We start from the raw sequence: 17,614 nt of genomic DNA, 5'->3' as shown, positions 1-17,614 counted from the left end.
ACAGCCGACCAATGACAAGCGGAGTAGCCAGACCTGTCGTTTTCATAACGAGAAAAAATGGAGTCAGGGCACAGCGAGTTATATGGTATGACTGGGTGCTCCCTGTACAGGGAACTGGCTTTGTTTTATGTAACGTTAGCAGCACCACTCTCTCTGTTCTTTCTGTAGCTCGCTCCACCTCTTTGTTTTATCTAATGTTAGCACCGCTCCACATAGCGCTCTAGGATACTGTAGCAGTAGTTGTTGTTATAACAACAAAAGACGCTCTCGGGTGCTTTTTGGAATAAAAACGCTGCCAGCTTTTTTTTCTTACTACAAAAGCACCTTAGTCAACTTTTTGTGAACATAGCCTTAGGGCTAAACAATTTTGGGGGGGTGGAATAGAAAAAATGTAACTTAAACACCAAACTGCTTTGCTAGCTCTATCCTGTTATAACTAAGATATCTGCCCTAAAAACATATTTTTTCCATAGATAGATTTAGATACTTAACGTCCGCGAACTTCAAACGGAGACGATTTCCTGTCCCTGTAAAACGTTACCAGTCAACTTAAGCTAACGTTAGCTTTGTAAAGATGATGGGATTTCCCAAACTGAATAACTATCACACATATAAACACCAAACTGCTTTGATAGCTCAATCTTGTTGTAACTAAGATATCTGCTGAAAAAAATAATTTTTCCATCGGCAGATTTAGCTACGTGTACGTCCACGAAAGTCACATTTAGCAGCTATTTTCTAGCTAGCGCCGTAACTGGCACAGCTGACCCAAAACATTTCCAGTGAAAGTTAACTTCAGAGCGTTGTAACAAATAAGTCATTTAATCCGATGAATCACTTTATGCACTAGTTGGAGAGCTTTTGTGTGTTCCACTGTGCTTCCTGAATTACTTACATGAATACAAATGTTTTGAAACAGTTTTTAATTCAACTCCTTAATGTTGACACAGGAATAGCGGAGTGATATTTTAAGTGGTGCGCCAGGTGTGCTCAAATGGCTCTGGGTGTGCTGTCACGCTGGATTTGAGCACGTTCTAAATGTCTAGTCGACCAATCAGATTGTCTGGTCGGATCTACTTGTTGTATATTCTGTGATATGTAACATTATTCCAGCGTTTATCTTATGAAATAACAACATAATAAAAAGAGGAATAAAAAAAAAATGTTAAACCAAATGTTACACCAAACATTCAACAAAATATTGCACATTCAATCAGTCGCGGTCTTTATGGTTAGCTAATCGCATTCTTTCAAATCGCGATTTCAGTTTGAAAACGATTAATCGTTCAGCGTGCGTTTTGGATGGAATGTTCCGACTCAGAGTGCAGGACCCAGCTGTCAGAGTGGACAGCAGCAGAAGCAAAACGATCTTTACTTTGCTATACCATCCACAGTTTTAACTCTTTATACATTCATGTTACGTTGTGTCGGGAATTTTGTGATCTTTCTAACAATGTACTCAGGGAGGCAAACAGACGTTCACATGAGGCACAGTGAGCTTCCATGTGAAGGAGACCCGACAACAGCCCCGCTGTATTAAATCATACCAGAAATTCTCTGAATCGAAGACTTCCACACACAGTCCCCACGTCTTAATTTGTCTGTGCAGGGCCCCACAGGAGCACAGCGGCGGCTTCAACATGAAAGCCTGCTTTTCTTTGCCTTTACATGAGTGAGCACACACGCTCTTCCCAACAACTCTGCTTTATGTTTCCCTTGGGATTAACTGGTGCTTGTTAAATAGGGGGTTGTGGGAAGTGGAGGGGTTGTGATGAGGGGAGGGGAGGGGAGGGGGGGGCGGTAATGAATTGACAGATTTGGGGAACAACAGGGTTTAGAAGTTGTGCTAACAAGTGCTGTTGTGCAGAGAAAGCTGGCTCTCATTACAGAACAAATGGAGTAGAGTGGAGCTGAAGAGAGGCGCTGATGTTCTCACACAATACGTGACCACATCCTATTGTTATCCTCCATCACGTCTACAGCCACCGCCCTCCCAACACCGCCCTGTTCTCAACAAATATTCCTCACTGACTAAATGAATGCGCCAAAAGTTTAGTTTAGTTTATTAGTTTGTAATGTCGTGGGCAGTCCCCTTTAATTAACTGTATAGCAAAAGGAGCCTTAAGTCTTCACAGCTAATTTCAAGCTGTAGTCCCCGGCTAGTTGTCAATAGGCATCCTAAAATACAAATGGTTAAAAAAATTGTAATAAAATGAATGACATTATATTTATAATTACAGCAGGCCCCAAAATGGAGTAAGACAAATAAACATGTGGCACACAATTGGAGAAAGCACATTTGCTTATTTGTAATTTCCATCACCCAATTTTATTTTTGTTAGTTTTTCATACAATCGTAGTTCAATTTTATGTAAATTATTATACCTTGTTTTATATATTTTTTAAATATATATATATATATATATATTTACATTTACACAAATGTAATTTAATATCATTTGTGTGTAATTTGTAAAAACGAATTACATTTTTATTTGGTTTAACCATACCATGTTTTATTTTATATCATTTCATTTTATTCTTTGTCTTTTATGTTGTGGTATTTCATGTACTTTCATTGCATCATAATGTCTATTTTACGATCATTTTACCTTGTTTTTTCATAAGATTTTATGTAAATTAATATACTTCATTTGATATTGTATATATTTTTTTCATTTTTTACATTTACACAAATGTAATTTTCCTCTATTTCTTATGTAACCATACTAGCCTATATGTTGTTTTCTGTTTTATGTAAATATAAGTTATTAATTTTTAATTTAATATCATTTTGTATTATTTAAATTTTATATGTTATGTCTTATTTTATCTACTTTCATCATTTCTATTTTTTGTGATTTTTCTATTTTTATCATGTCTGGTATTTACATGACACATACTACATATACATGTTTTTTTTGTTGAATTATTAAAAGGCTGCATTATTTGTCCATTACTCCTGGTGTATTTTCTCCGTGTTGTTGCTAGCTTGGTCGGAATTCTCCTGTAAAATAAATGTTTGTCAGCGATTCACCTCCCTGGTGAAATAGCGTTATTATTTTCATAAATAATAATTGACAGGGAAGTCAATCAGTGGCTGTTGAGTATCTCTCTCTCTGAAGAGCATCAGAGCCTCTGCCGTTTCTTCTTTTCTCGTCAAGTTTTTATTTTTATTTTTTCGACTTTGGAGAGTCAGGAACACGCCGCGAGGAGCCTCGCTGTTGGCACTCGAGGTGAGACGGTCAGGGGCCGAACCGGCGAAGGCTTTTAGAAGAACAACTCATTAACAGACAACCTCCGCGCTTCTTCCCCTCCAGCGACTGCGAGTGCCGTTTGGAGAGGGTGCTTTTCTCCTTCAGCTGCACAGACAAAGCCTCCGAAGTCAAGGCTGGTCGCTCTGGGTACTGATTGCATTTTTTCCCCTTTTTTTGCCAGAGTGCCTATTCAGACGAAGGCAAGAGGGGAATGAAAGCTTTTACAAAACATTAATGAAGCGCTCAACTAACATTTTTCTTTGTCGACTTTCCTCCTGCCGGCCCGATGAGTTGCGGAGGAGGAAGAGGAGGCTCTCCGTTTGATTGGTTGACTTTGAGGTCAGCGCGGAGAGTTTGGCTCCTTCATCGGTTAGTTTGGTGAAAACAAGCCTGTCCATCCTGTCACTGCGAGAACGGAAAAAAACAAAGACAGAGAAGCAGCCTTAGCTGTTTTTTTCAAAGACACTTACATTTTGTAAAATTTTCTTTTTTTCTTTGAACCTAAACAAATTCAAAGATTCCTGCACTGACTTCACGTCTGCGTGTTTGGTTTCTTTTTGGTGTTTGCAGTGAGGCGGTCTGACGAGGAGGGCGTCTGTTGTGAAATGTTAACAGCATTTTAAAGATACAGTCTCCAGATTTAGTGTTTGAAAAGGCCTTCATTTACCTCGAGCAGTCCATATCGACAATTTCCGGGATTGTTCCGGTGCCGCCGGAAATTCCGCCAGTTGTCCCTGATTTTCATCCGGATATCCGTCACATTCCTCTTTGTTTGTGTTGGCATTTTAAACTCTGGTGGATTTGTGAGGACTATGGTTAACTGCTCCTCAGATCTCTGCAGGGTAAATCCAGACAGCTAGCTAGACTATCTGTCCAATCTGAGTTTTCTGTTGCACGACTAAAACAACTTTTGAACGTAGACATGTTCCACCAAAACAAATTCCTTCCAGAGGCTTTTTTTGCAGAGGCACAGGGGCTCCGTCCGACGCTTAGCTCCGCCCAAGACGATTGTGATTGGTTTAAAGAAATGCCAATAAACCAGAGCACGTTTTCCTCCCATCCTGGAATGCTGTGTGGACTAGCCAGACCTTCCTCCGCAGCGCTGTGGAGGAAGGTCTGGCAATGCGAGACTAATTGAATGTTAACTGTAGTTGATTGCATTTGTACTAGACAGTTGTATATTCCTGTGCAATGTGTCGCCATGTTTGTTTTCGCGACTGCCTGCAACAAATTTCTCCTACAGGAGACAATAAAGGCGTGTCGTATCTTATCTTACAAATGATCCGCAACTTCATCTTCTGATTGAGGAGAGATTGAAGCAGTGGTTTTGGTTTGACGATACAAAGCAGAGAAAGGGCAAGAAAGACAGCCTCCCTGTCCCTCTAGAGTGCTGCAGGTCATCAGTCTCCTTCACCTTCACTTTCTGTTGACCTCCTGCGACCACTGGGACACTAGAGAGCCAAACACAGCAGTAACGCTTGAAAAAGAAATAAACAAAGTATCTTTGATCATTGCTAATAACTGGATCTGGGCCTCCTAATTCCCTGCACATCACATCATGCACGTACAGCACACACTGTAATATATTAAGCAACTCAACAGAGAATAACAGAGTGAGCATATTGACATTTATTTGGCAATGTGATGTAATGAATGTGCGCCATTCCTTTACCAGGCACTGGAGCCGTCTCTGGCAACGAGATTGTTGTGGATGGGTGGATGGCGTTATTGTCCGTCCCAAAGCAGTGACAGAAATCTTTCATTAAAAATACACACGTTTAAAACACGGTGTCTATTTTATGTTGTTAAAAGTGTTTTTTGCAGAGGGAATGAAATATTTCTTGTAGTGTGATAAATGACACCACAACATAATCATGCGTTTGTTCATTAAATGACTTAGCAGTAAAGTGTTGAGCTACTTTTTCTGAGTCGTCGTTGTGTATCGACTGTATGAAAGTGTCGTGTTGCCGGAGATGAACTGTCAACGAGGAGAAGCTTGTTGCTTCACGAGCTACAGTGTCAAAGTAGCTTCCCCCACAATGCATTTCAAGCTTGTGAAGAGTTGTTTTGCCAACCTGTTTTTGCACATCCTGCACTAATCCATGCAGCTTTTTTTCTTAATTTTATTTAGTTTTATGTATGTGTATTGATTGTTGAGTGTTTCTATGTATGCAACAATAACCAAAGCAAATTCTTAGGAAGTGCTACTTGCATGGCAATAAATCTTTTTTTCTGATTCTGATTGTGTATTACAGGAAACATGTCTGCAGCATCATGTTTGTAACTCATTGGTTATCGATGTAACAGAATCGTAACAGAATTATTTTTTTTTCCTACTTTGTGTATTGAACAGTTTTAAACATGAACATACATTCCAGCTGTTACAACATTGCTTTTATGTTTTAAATCCAGTTGTCTCTTATTCTCCGGTCCATCTCCTTACACTGAGTTGCGCGTTACCTACAACATTACTTACACACACAAACACTTCTTACTCATAACCATGGAACATCATATTTTCCCACAACTGCATCATTTTTATCCTTTTACACAAAACAAAGAAACAATATACACCACAAGTAGCAATATAGAAGCCATATCATTGACATTAACAGCTGTACTGATTTTAATACTGTATGTAGCACATCATCTTATCCAGTGTTTTTCAATGAAAGAAATGTTTCACATCATTTTGGACCATTATTATAACCGTGTCTGTGTCTAAAACATTGGAAAATCCAGAGCAGATAATAAATAACCAAAACGGCTCAAGTGCTGCACCTAACCCTTCTAAAGCGAGGGAAGACCCTGTTATCTTTATTTAGTTTTTCCTGAATACTGAATTTTAGCAGTAGAGAAACAGCATCATTCCCTCTTCTATTTTAGGGATGGCAGTAGCTCAGTCCGTACGCCGTTGGCTTGAGAACAGGAGGGTCAGGGCGCCTGTCCAGCAGTCGCAGCCCCCCCACTCTGACATCTCTCCATTAGTGCACGTGTAGGACTTGAGCATGTGTGTTCTAACAACAGAGTGAAAACATTTTAATTTCCCCCCACTGGGAAACAATAAAAAAGTAGAAATGAAATGAAATAAGATAGGTTCAGCCTGTGATCTGTAGCCACAGAGGTAGAGTTGAAAGCTGACCGTGTGCTGTGTCTGATCTTTTCTGTCTCGTCAGGCCTGATGGGATGGGTACGGTGGCTGTGGAGGAAAAAGAGCAATTTGAGGCCATCAGGAGTCGCCTCATGGCTCTGCTGGAGAACCAGATCACACATTTTAGGTAGGCACACCTTCTCACTAGAATCACTAAACAACAAACATCTTGTGCAAGCCGGTGGCTTTCATTCATTTCTGTACTGTACAGAAATCAGGTTCAACTACAGAAAACTGTTTTCTCATTTTCATTTATTTTTTTCTATTTCTATATAATTAATTAGACATGTTCCGATACCATTTGTTGCTTCCTGATTCCGATACCTGAACTTATGTAGCAGCCGATACAGAGTACCGATCCGATACCAGCGTGTTCAAAAATACATCTATTTTATTATGTTTTAACAGCTGTATACTACTATCCCTGTATGGATGATATGATGTATAACAGCTGTATGCTACTATCCCTGTATGGATGATATGATGTATAACAGCTGTATGCTACTATCCCTGTATGGATGATATGATGTATAACAGCTGTATACTACTATCCCTGTATGGATGATATGATGTATAACAGCTGTATACTACTATCCCTGTATGGATGATATGATGCATAACAGCTGTATACTACTATCCCTGTATGGATGATATGATGTATAACAGCTGTATACTACTATCCCTGTATGGATGATATGATGTATAACAGCTGTATACTACTATCCCTGTATGGATGATATGATGTATAACAGCTGTATACTACTATCCCTGTATGGATGATATGATGTATAACAGCTGTATACTACTATCCCTGTATGGATGATATGATGTATAACAGCTGTATACTACTATCCCTGTATGGATGATATGATGTATAACAGCTGTATACTACTATCCCTGTATGGATGATATGATGTATAACAGCTGTATACTACTATCCCTGTATGGATGATATGATGTATAACAGCTGTATACTACTATCCCTGTATGGATGATATGATGTATAACAGCTGTATACTACTATCTCTGTATGGATGATATGATGTATAACAGCTGTATACTACTATCCCTGTATGGATGATATGATGTATAACAGCTGTATACTACTATCCCTGTATGGATGATATGATGTATAACAGCTGTATACTACTATCCCTGTATGGATGATATGATGTATAACAGCTGTATACTACTATCTCTGTATGGATGATATGATGTATAACAGCTGTATACTACTATCCCTGTATGGATGATATGATGTATAACAGCTGTATACTACTATCCCTGTATGGATGATATGATGTATAACAGCTGTATGCTACTATCTCTGTATGGATGATATGATGTATAACAGCTGTATGCTACTATCCCTGTATGGATGATATGATGTATAACAGCTGTATACTACTATCCCTGTATGGATGATATGATGTATAACAGCTGTATACTACTATCCCTGTATGGATGTGATATTATTTCTATCGTTGTTGTTGTTGTTAAACTCTTTGTGAAACATGAACAAAAACAAACAATGAACGCCACAGAACTTTCTTTTATTTTCCAGTTTTTCAGTCCTAACGGAAAAAGAGCAGAAATAAACTACTTTAAAGTAAAAAATTTTCCCCAGGGTTAAATCACGTATCGGATCGCTGCATAAACTCCAGTACTTGCCAATACGGATACCAGCATTTTAGGCAGTATCACAGGCATCTTGATTATGAATCAATATTTCTGTAAATGTGCCAGTGTTAGCCATCCGGCTAATTTTTTGCTGTTGTTGTTTGGTGAGATGTGGGTACCAAATTCAACACTTTTAAGGCCCCGACCGAATTGCCTCCTAAAGTATTGAGTATCGAAAAATGCCTCGTCATTCAGTACCTAAGGAGTAAATCTCATCAGCGTCGGTGAGCCAATCAGCATGCTTCTACCAAGATCTAATAATGTCTGTGATTGGCTGTCTAACGTTACACGTCGTAGAGACACGCAGGAAAAACTCTACGTTACACAGAGACGACTCACGTAGAAGGACCTGGAATATGAATAACAAGATTTGTACCATAATGTGTAATGTTGTAGTTTCTTTTTGTTTTATGAAATTGGTATCGAAAAAAGTATCATTTAGGAACCGGTATCAAAGTCACGGTATTGGTATTGGTCCCGGTATCGGGGGGAAAAAAACAGCAAGACATTAATACAGTAATACATCAACAGCATCAACATCTGATAATAGATCGCCTTATTCAAATAAATGGGAAAGAATGGCTGCATGGAACTGTAGGAAAAATACATCTTAACCTCGAAAAACACATTTTCCAAATGCTTAGCTGTGATGTAAAGTGATTTGAAGAGAACCCAAAACATGTAAAAAAAACACTGGTATGCTCTTTTTAACTCCATCATAATGAACCCAGTGCAGTCTGGGTATTTGTAGCGCCATCAGCAGCACACAACAGGTGCAGGACATGCGTCGACAGAGGCTGATGAGACCTCCCTGCATCTGCGTGCTGCTATTCAGCGCCGCCACCGCCGTGTGAACACATTGTGAGCGCGGTGTGAAAGCGACAGCCCCGAGACCTTGAGCAACACTCGTCTGAATGGACCTGTGCCATTAACTGTCCTGAAGCGCGGCTCTTTAAACCCCTTCACGCCTGAGAGGGGCCCTCCATCTGGCCACAGAGAGGAGGGGGGGGGGCGGTCAGGGCCGAGTGTGGAGGAGGGGAGGGGGGGGGAATCAGCCAGCGGGAGTCATTACTAACTCACCTCAACAAGAGGCTAATGCTGGTAAACAATGGCCGGGACAATGCTGGGATTATGCTAATGTTCTCCCAGACAAGAGCAGGATTTCCACAGTTTAGTTGATTTAGATTAAAGCTGAGCTCGCCCATGTAGTGAAAATCGGACAAGGGGTCATAAATCCAAAACTATTTTGTTTTTAATTAAAGAAAAATCTATACGAATGTATAAACATCTATACAAATGTATACACATGTAATAACAACATAACACATGACATTAGATGTATGTGAATTCATTTAGCCAGTGTCCTACATACGTTGTCCTACGGGTTGCTAGTGCCAGATCAAAATTAGCAATGCCACGAAACATGTTGTTTTGCTAATTGGCAATTTGTAATTAGTCATGAAAACTTTGTTTGAAGTACCAATGCACAAATACTTAACCAAAAGATGCTTCCGCAGATTAGATGTGGAGTTATTGACTGCTGCCAGTTCAGTCACCTTTGGCAGGCACATCTGGCATTGTATGATGATACTATTGGCCCTCTTGAATGAATTAAATTAAATGAAGAACAGTCTTTCAAATGTGGCCAAGGATTTTCGTCGTTTTGGGCGGTTTTTTGGTCGTCTACTGAAACGGTCTCTGAACCGTCGTCGCTCGCCTGATCCTCCTCCATCTCGTTCTCGATCTCCTCCAGAGAGACTTGGCCCTGGTAGGCAGCCTAGATGCTGATCATTCATCACTCTAGTGGTTCTGGCCAAGATTTGTTTTCTTCCTTTCAGTTTTCGTTTCAAGTTTACTCAGTAACGGATGGGATTTGTAATGTAGCGAAATACAATACCACAAATACTTTTAAGTTACCAATTTTAAAAACTACTTGATAAATACAAAATACACAACAAAACTACTCAATACAGGAACTTCAGTAAATGTATTTCGTTACTTTTCACCTCTGTCATTCAGCAACTTAATTGCAGAGGGAATGAACGATTTGGAGTAACGTAGGCCTGCACAAGAGGACCTCAAATCAAAATGTATTATTAATGATTAATTGCACATTTTACCTTGATAACGATAAATGAACGATAATTACATTTTTTTTTGTGATTCGAGGACGGACACTGCGTTTTTTTTTTTTTTTTGTATAAAGTTTTAAAAAAAACTTCTTTTGCATGATAAAAATGTAAATAGGCTATACAATATATTTCTTAACCACTAATTCACTTGATAGTCCTAACTTTGAACCAGCAAGTTGCGTTTTGACCGGCGAGTTAAATCGGCCGTCCGGGAGTACAGCAGGCAGACACACAGCTGACAACCTGCAGGAGACAGGCTCGGACATACACGCCGCTGGCCGCTGTGGACTTATGTCAGTCCCGCAAGCGGTTTCAGGAAAAGCGGCTGCATGTGTCCGACAATGTACAAAGCATCAACACCGGTACAAGCCTACAGCTGTCCGCCGACGCGGAGTGCAGAAAGTGTGTCGGAGCCTCCCGGACGGGTGAACTGAGACTCGACGGTTAATGATCGGTTAACATTTCATTTCATCGCGCTTTCTTTTGGAAGACTGGCTGCCAAAAATCACCACTTACTAGCTAGTTAGTCAGTGTTTGTGTGTGTGCGTTTCGGCCGCATTTGGCGACTGGCGAGTGTTAATTTCGGACCCTGCACACGCGGTAGAATGTTTTTAAGGAGAAAGTAGGCCTATCAACAAAAATACAGTTTTTTACAATCACTGTGCTACTAATCATACCAATCAGTCATCACTTGTAACACAGGCTGTCCAATGTTCAAAACATTGCATTGTGCATTAATAGCTTTAAATAAATCTGGCACTTGCACAATCATTGGTTCAAAAAACTGATGTATTGTGAAATACCATTGAAACGTTACTTTAGATCACCCACACACAAGCTACCCATAGTTTCACTGTGTTATTGTTCATACAATCATTAAATATTGTAGGACAAAATAGGTGATACATGTTTCATTATGGTACTACATGTAAATATATCCCTGTAAAATACTGCAGTAGTAGAGAGAATACTACAGGCCAATTTGGTACTATATATATATAGTACTTTATATATGAAGTATATATCAATTATATATCTCAATCATCAGTAACGAGTTGCAAGCATGGATGCAATTCCAAGGGCCTGCATCCATGCAGAAAAGGTGTCTGATAAACAGTAGTACATTACAGTAAAGAAGGATGAAATATTACATCCATAGATAATGTAGTCTAATTGGTTCATGCTCCACGCTAGTTGGTGACAATCTCGTTATCTTGAAACTTTTCTGATCTAAACATGGAATATTGTTTGTCTGTTTCCATACAACTATGCATTGTAGAGTTACTTATCATTTTGAGCAGTTGTATCAATTGATAGTTAGATGTTTGTAATAAAATGAATAGACAATCATCTGAAATGTAATGTGTGAATTGCTTTTTGAAATAGTAGTACTTTTATGTTAAGTTGTGTCATATTGAACAGGTGATCTTTGTTAAATGAACAAATGATCTTAGGTTTATGTGTATTGTATCCAAGCAATTGAAAGAAGTGTTACAGTTTTGAAAAATGTGCATTTTGATCATTGGTTGTGAGGTTTGTTGTGAAGAGTTATGAAAAATGACGTCAAGGTTCAGAAATTAGTGCCAAAGTGATTGTAAAAAAACTATAAATAATGTAAATTATCGTCATGGGAAAAATACGTCGAGAACAGCTTCAGAATTTCGATGTCGATACATTTTCCATTAATCGTCCAGCCCTAGAGTAACGGTAGGTCTTTGAAAATGGAAGCAAGTGAAGGAAAAGTGGATGCAATTGAAGGACCTGGGGATGTACCACATTGTCTCCAGCAGCGCTGCTGCCTATGACCTAGGCGTCAGACGGAGATAGTCTTTAAATACAGACTCAAATAGTTTTTGCTATTCTTTTTTTTCTGTTCATTCTGATTACTCCTGAAATGCGTTCATGAATGTCACACATGAATTCAAACACTATACTGTAAATCAGGGGTGTCAAACTCAACTTCACTAAGGGCCACACTGGAAAATAAGAATCCCATAAAGGGCCAGACATGTTTAGTTTACTCACATGCTTTTATTTCTGTACTCTCACTATATTGCATGTCTCATACAGTCTTCTCACTTACAGTTTGGTCGACACAAAGCTCCAAAAAAGTAATTTAGCCATTAAAGAAAAAAGCCCCAAAAACATCAGAAAAAAAACGTTGAAAAAAACGACAAAAACTATGCGGGCCCAAATTTATTTTAAACCTAAATGGATATGCGGGCCAGATCAAAACCTGCTAGGGGCCAGATTTGGCCCACGGGCCGTGAGTTTGACACGTGCTGTAAATGTTCTTATATCGCGTATGTTACACATATATGCTCCTTTGAAACACTTGACATTGCATTCATTAAAAGTGATTCAGGCCTTTACAGCATAGCCTGATTTTCATTTGTTCATGGAAATAAACATCACGAACTAAAGTATGAACTGAATCTTCACACAAAGTTCAGCTTGATGATATTTTTTTTTTTTTATATATTTTTTAGGTGTTTCAGTGTGAAGGAACAGAACATCTGCCTGTAGGTTTTTGTCCAATAAATGGCTGCCCTGCGTTGACCGCGTGCCTTTGTTTATTTAGTTCTGTTCACTTGTCAATTAGCAACGTGAAACCTCCCTGAACCGCCTCGTCTGCGCTCAGACGGAGCCGGAGGTGAGAAAAAGCTCCCTTCGTCAGTCTAATTAGATGAAAGAAAGTGCCATCTGTTGACGCACGCTGCCGCTGCTTCCATCTTCCTATTCTTCCTTTTCTTCTTTTCCCCCCTCTCCTGCACACAGTTGTCCTTGAGATTGTTTCTAAATGTGATGACCGCCCACGTTTTACATCTGCAGGTACTGCTTTCCCTTTGGACGGCCAGATGGGGCCCTGAAGGCAACACTCTCGCTGCAGGAACGGGTACAGGATCACATTTAAATACATCTGCATCTTAAATATGTTTGTACAGACTTCCTCTAAGGGGGTTTCTGAGTGCCGATGAAACACTCTGGTCTGGTTTCTGTTCTGTGTTGCTGAATTCTCCAACGTCCCTGAGATGTGCTGTTTTTCTGTGTTGTTTTAAGGTTTTGATGAAGGACATCACCACACCTGTTCCTCCTGAGGAGATGAAGAAACTGGTGCAGAAGTGTCTGGAGAGCGCAGCTCAAATCAACTACAGTCAGCTGATCGACTACGCTCAGATCAAGGGTGAGGGGTTTATTTTTTTCAGATGTCACTTCAGTTCTCTCGGTACATGACTCCACATCAGTCAGTGTTTCCATTCCCCTGTTGTCTTTTTTGTTATTTTCATTTTCAATTTATATCTAAAAAAAAGAAAAGTTTTTAAAATATATCTTTACGTTGTTGTACCTGCTGCTTCTTCTACTGTAGATTACAGGCCTTCTCTTCTCTTAGAGGTCCCATGGCATGAAAATGTCACTTTATGAGTTTTTTTTAACATTAATATGAGTTCCCCCAGCCTGCCTATGGTCCCCCAGTGGCTAGAAATGGTGATAGATGTAAACCGAGCCCTGGGTATCCTGCTCTGCCTTTGAGAAAATGAAAGCTCAGATGGGCCGATCTGGAATCTTCCCTTTATGACGTCATAAGGGGAAAGGTTACCTCCCCTTTCTCTGCTTTGCCCGCCCAGAGAATTTGGCCCCCCCATGAGAAAGAGAGCGACATCATGGCGTGCAAACAAGCAGCATGGCAGTTGGTCAAGGCCACACCCCCACCCTCCACCTTGCCCCCCTCTCTCCTCCTCAATAGCATTTAAAGCTACAGACACAGAAATGGCACATCCTAAGGAAAGCTCATTGTGGGACTGGCTCTAGTGGCTGTAATTCTGCACCAAGGCTGAGGCTATGTTTAGATGGAAACGATCTGAAGAGAAAACGCAAAAGTGGTGTTGCGTTCTCACTTATTGCGCGTTTAGACGAGAGTTTTAGGGGGGAAATCTGCGTGCATATGGTGACGCAAAAGTGTGTGAAATTCGATGTACTATACACACCAGGTGGCTAGGTGGTAGTGTGAAGCACTGCCACACAACACCACCAAGTCCGCGCGCCTACGTAGAACCTTCCTTCTACTTCTCTCCTTAGCAGCGCGAAACCAAAACAACAAAGCTTGTCTGGAAAGACGAGGAGGTGGAGTTGCATGTTTGTCTGATGACGACCGGCACAGTCGACCGTGATAAGCCACAGCACAGCACCCACAGGAGCACTACCAATCAGACCCTCCTCTGCCCGCTGCCACTCGCTCTCTCTCTCTCTCTCTCTCTCTCTCTCTCTCTCTCTCTCTCTCTCTCTTCATCCGTAACGTTGTAGCCTACTCTGGCTCAAATGAATAGCCTACATAAGGTCATCGAACTATAACAACCTTATCCACATTGTCGAAATCATTTAAATATTGAGCCATTACATTGAAAATCTTTTAGATAACAGGAGCCTATAATTTCTGTAGCCTACTCCGTAACCACAGACTACCTGAACGCCTTATTCTCGTCTCTCTCCACACCGCTGTCTTCAGATTTTTGCGTTTTTACCCTTTAGACGGTAACGCTACGGTGGAGCGTCTTTAAGATTTCCACTCTGGAGGGTGGTTTCACTTTTTTGCATTTTTAAGCCCCAAAAACGCCGTCGCTGTATAAACGAAAGGCACATCCGATAAAATATTTTTTTGTTTTCACCCGCGAGCGTCATCATGTAAACACAGCCTGAATTTTGGGAAAGAGACTTCAGATACAGTATTAGGGGACCACTAAGGTCTATATAAAAGAGACTTCAGATACAGTATTAGTGGACCACTAAGGTCTATATAAAAGAGACTTCAGATACAGTATTAGGGGACCACTAAGGTCTATATAAAAGAGACTTCAGATACAGTATTAGGGGACCACTAAGGCCTATATAAAAGAGACTTCAGATACAGTATTAGGGGACCACTAAGGCCTATATAAAAGAGACTTCAGATACAGTATTAGGGGACCACTAAGGTCTATATAAAAGAGACTTCAGATACAGTATTAGGGGACCACTAAGGCCTATATAAAAGAGACTTCAGATACAGTATTAGGGGACCACTAAGGCCTATATAAAAGCATCCGAAAAGCAGCATGTCATAGGACCTTTAAAGACCAAAACATAGAGAAGATAAAGAGTGCAGGTCAGGGACTCAAAGCCCTTTTTTATCCTGAAAGTGGGGCTTGAAGAAAAAGAATCGTTAAAATCTCAAGGGTTCATCCTCTGAGAAACAGGATATCAGCAGCATCCGGCGGTGAACTATATGGTTCAGTAGGGAAGGGAAGAGCTGAGGCTCATGCACATTTTTGTTTTATTTTACCAGGAACATTTCCGTTGAGATTCGGAATCTCTTTTAAAGGGAGTCCTGGCCGAGACAGCCGCACAAAAAGTTTCACATAAAAGGACAAACGACAGAGCATTAATGATGAACAGAGGGGCCATGGGCTGTAAACATGAATTCACTACACTACACTTAGATTGTCTGTCTAAAATATTCCTCCAATGTTCAAGATGTCTGTTGACCAAATGTTTTGGTCATGCCCCATACTGAGAGGACTATTGGTCCAGATTTTTTGGGTGAGGGCCTTTCGGTTATGTCTCGCCGTGCCATGGCCTTTAGTACCTTGTAAGCCAGATGGCTGATTTTCCTCAACTGGAAGAAAAGCAACAAAAGGTAAAATGTGATCTTTATACTGTCTGTATATTACTCTGGAAACCTATAACTAACAAAAAAAAGGACTTAACCCTTGGGTTGTCTTCCCGTCGATATGCAACTTTTAGTTTTTCTGGGTCAACATTTCAAACAAAATCATTCATCATCATCAACGTTTTGGTCATCTTTTTCGACACTTTTGCGGCTATTCCAGATGTTTTTGTCACTCTTTTTTCCATGTTTTTGTCACTTTTTCCAAAGTCTGAGAAGCTTTTCCTGACGTTTGTGTCACTTTTTTCAACATTAATTCATCAATTTTGTTAAATTGTTATCAGTGCTATACAATTGAATTAAACACCCAAATCCAATGAACGTATGGAACCATCCACCTTTATTTTGTTTGTGACAATTTAGTTGAAAGAAACCCAAATTTCTGATATAGAAACTTTTTAAAAATGGGTCAAATTTGCCCCGAGGACAACAGGAGGGTTAAAACAAATCAGTGAATGACATCAAACAATCAATGATCAGGGTTCAGTGACAGGACATGCTCGTCCAGTGGTCAGAAATTCCCCAATCTTGTTTTTAAAATCTTCCATGCTTGTAGGAGCCACACATATTGTATGTTGTTTATGGTCTCATTTATATTATTTATTGATTATTGTGTTATGCACTTATATTGTAGGTGGTGGGCATTTTCATCGCGGTTTGAGCAGAAGTGATAACATTATATCTGTTTGCTTCACCTGTTCACCTGTTTGTTTTTTGGGCTTTGACAGAGAGGGGGTGAGCCTGGGAGTGACACACTTTCTGTTGACCGCCGCACTAACGCACTTATTTCGACTCACAAAGTAACTTTCTATTTGGTAACTGCAGTACTAGTTGTATATTACGTGTGGAGGAATAAATCATTGCAATACAATCTTGAGCGCGTCACGGTGTTTATGCATCTCTCAGTGTTTAGTACCGTGGCCCTGAAGTGCAAATCACAACAGCAATTAGAAAAACGCAACAGCAAATCATAAAACACAACGGCAAATAGGAATATAATATAGTATTTGCTATATATATAATATAGCAAATAATCTATTCAACATCTCTCTTTGGCCTCTGTCTCCCTGCTTGTCTTTTGCTGTCCCTCTCCTCCTCATCTCTCCCTTCTGGTGACGCTAGTGCAGCCTCCGTTTGTTCCTTAGTCCCTGTTAAAAGACAGCAAACACAAGAAAAAGATCTTTACCGTTGCTATAACGGAACGTTATACTTGTTACATGGGAAACTACTCATACACTTTAGCTTTCATTTAACGTTGCTAGTGAAGTTAACATGGTGCAGCTACAACTGATAAACACACCAATTTCTAAATCTCTGCTAACATTACGCATATACAGTAACGGCTTATAAAAAGAGATGAAAATGCCACCGGACATTAAACTTTACGAACACAAATGGCATAAAAGACAGCAACCCAGCTAGCTAACAGCCTAATGTTAAATGATAGGTTCAGTTAGCTTAACGTTAGCTCGGGGTCTATCTACCTAATTATAATAGCAATTTGTGCCATCCGCGATGCCTCCAACTCCTGCTTAGGTCCGCCATTGTTTTGTTTTTTAACAAGCCGGCAAAGGCGTGCGCATAGGATTGTGGGTGATTTGGGAGCGCGAAAGACAGACAGTGTGTCTGTCCAATCAGGAGGGTCCGTCCTCTGCTAGATAGGCTCTACCTTTTCCGGTAGAAGTTAATGCCA

General features: G+C 40.1%; 1 protein-coding gene across 1 annotated transcript in view; it reads left to right on the top strand.

Moving 5' to 3' along the window:
* cadps2 (Ca++-dependent secretion activator 2) overlaps positions 1-17,614 on the top strand; it is a 232,684-nt gene that overhangs the window by 152,703 nt on the left and 62,367 nt on the right. Inside the window, exons 14-16 of the mRNA XM_078256450.1 lie at positions 6,434-6,535; positions 13,053-13,116; positions 13,281-13,404. Of these exons, the coding sequence (XP_078112576.1) occupies positions 6,434-6,535; positions 13,053-13,116; positions 13,281-13,404 (290 nt within the window). The remainder of the gene's footprint in view (positions 1-6,433; positions 6,536-13,052; positions 13,117-13,280; positions 13,405-17,614) is intronic.

The sequence above is a fragment of the Sander vitreus genome, chromosome 8 (genome assembly GCF_031162955.1).
Source record: "Sander vitreus isolate 19-12246 chromosome 8, sanVit1, whole genome shotgun sequence".
In the NCBI taxonomy this organism is placed as follows: domain Eukaryota; kingdom Metazoa; phylum Chordata; class Actinopteri; order Perciformes; family Percidae; genus Sander; species Sander vitreus.
The sequence above is the reverse complement of the archived record's forward strand: the minus strand, read 5'-3'. Positions and strand labels throughout refer to the sequence as shown.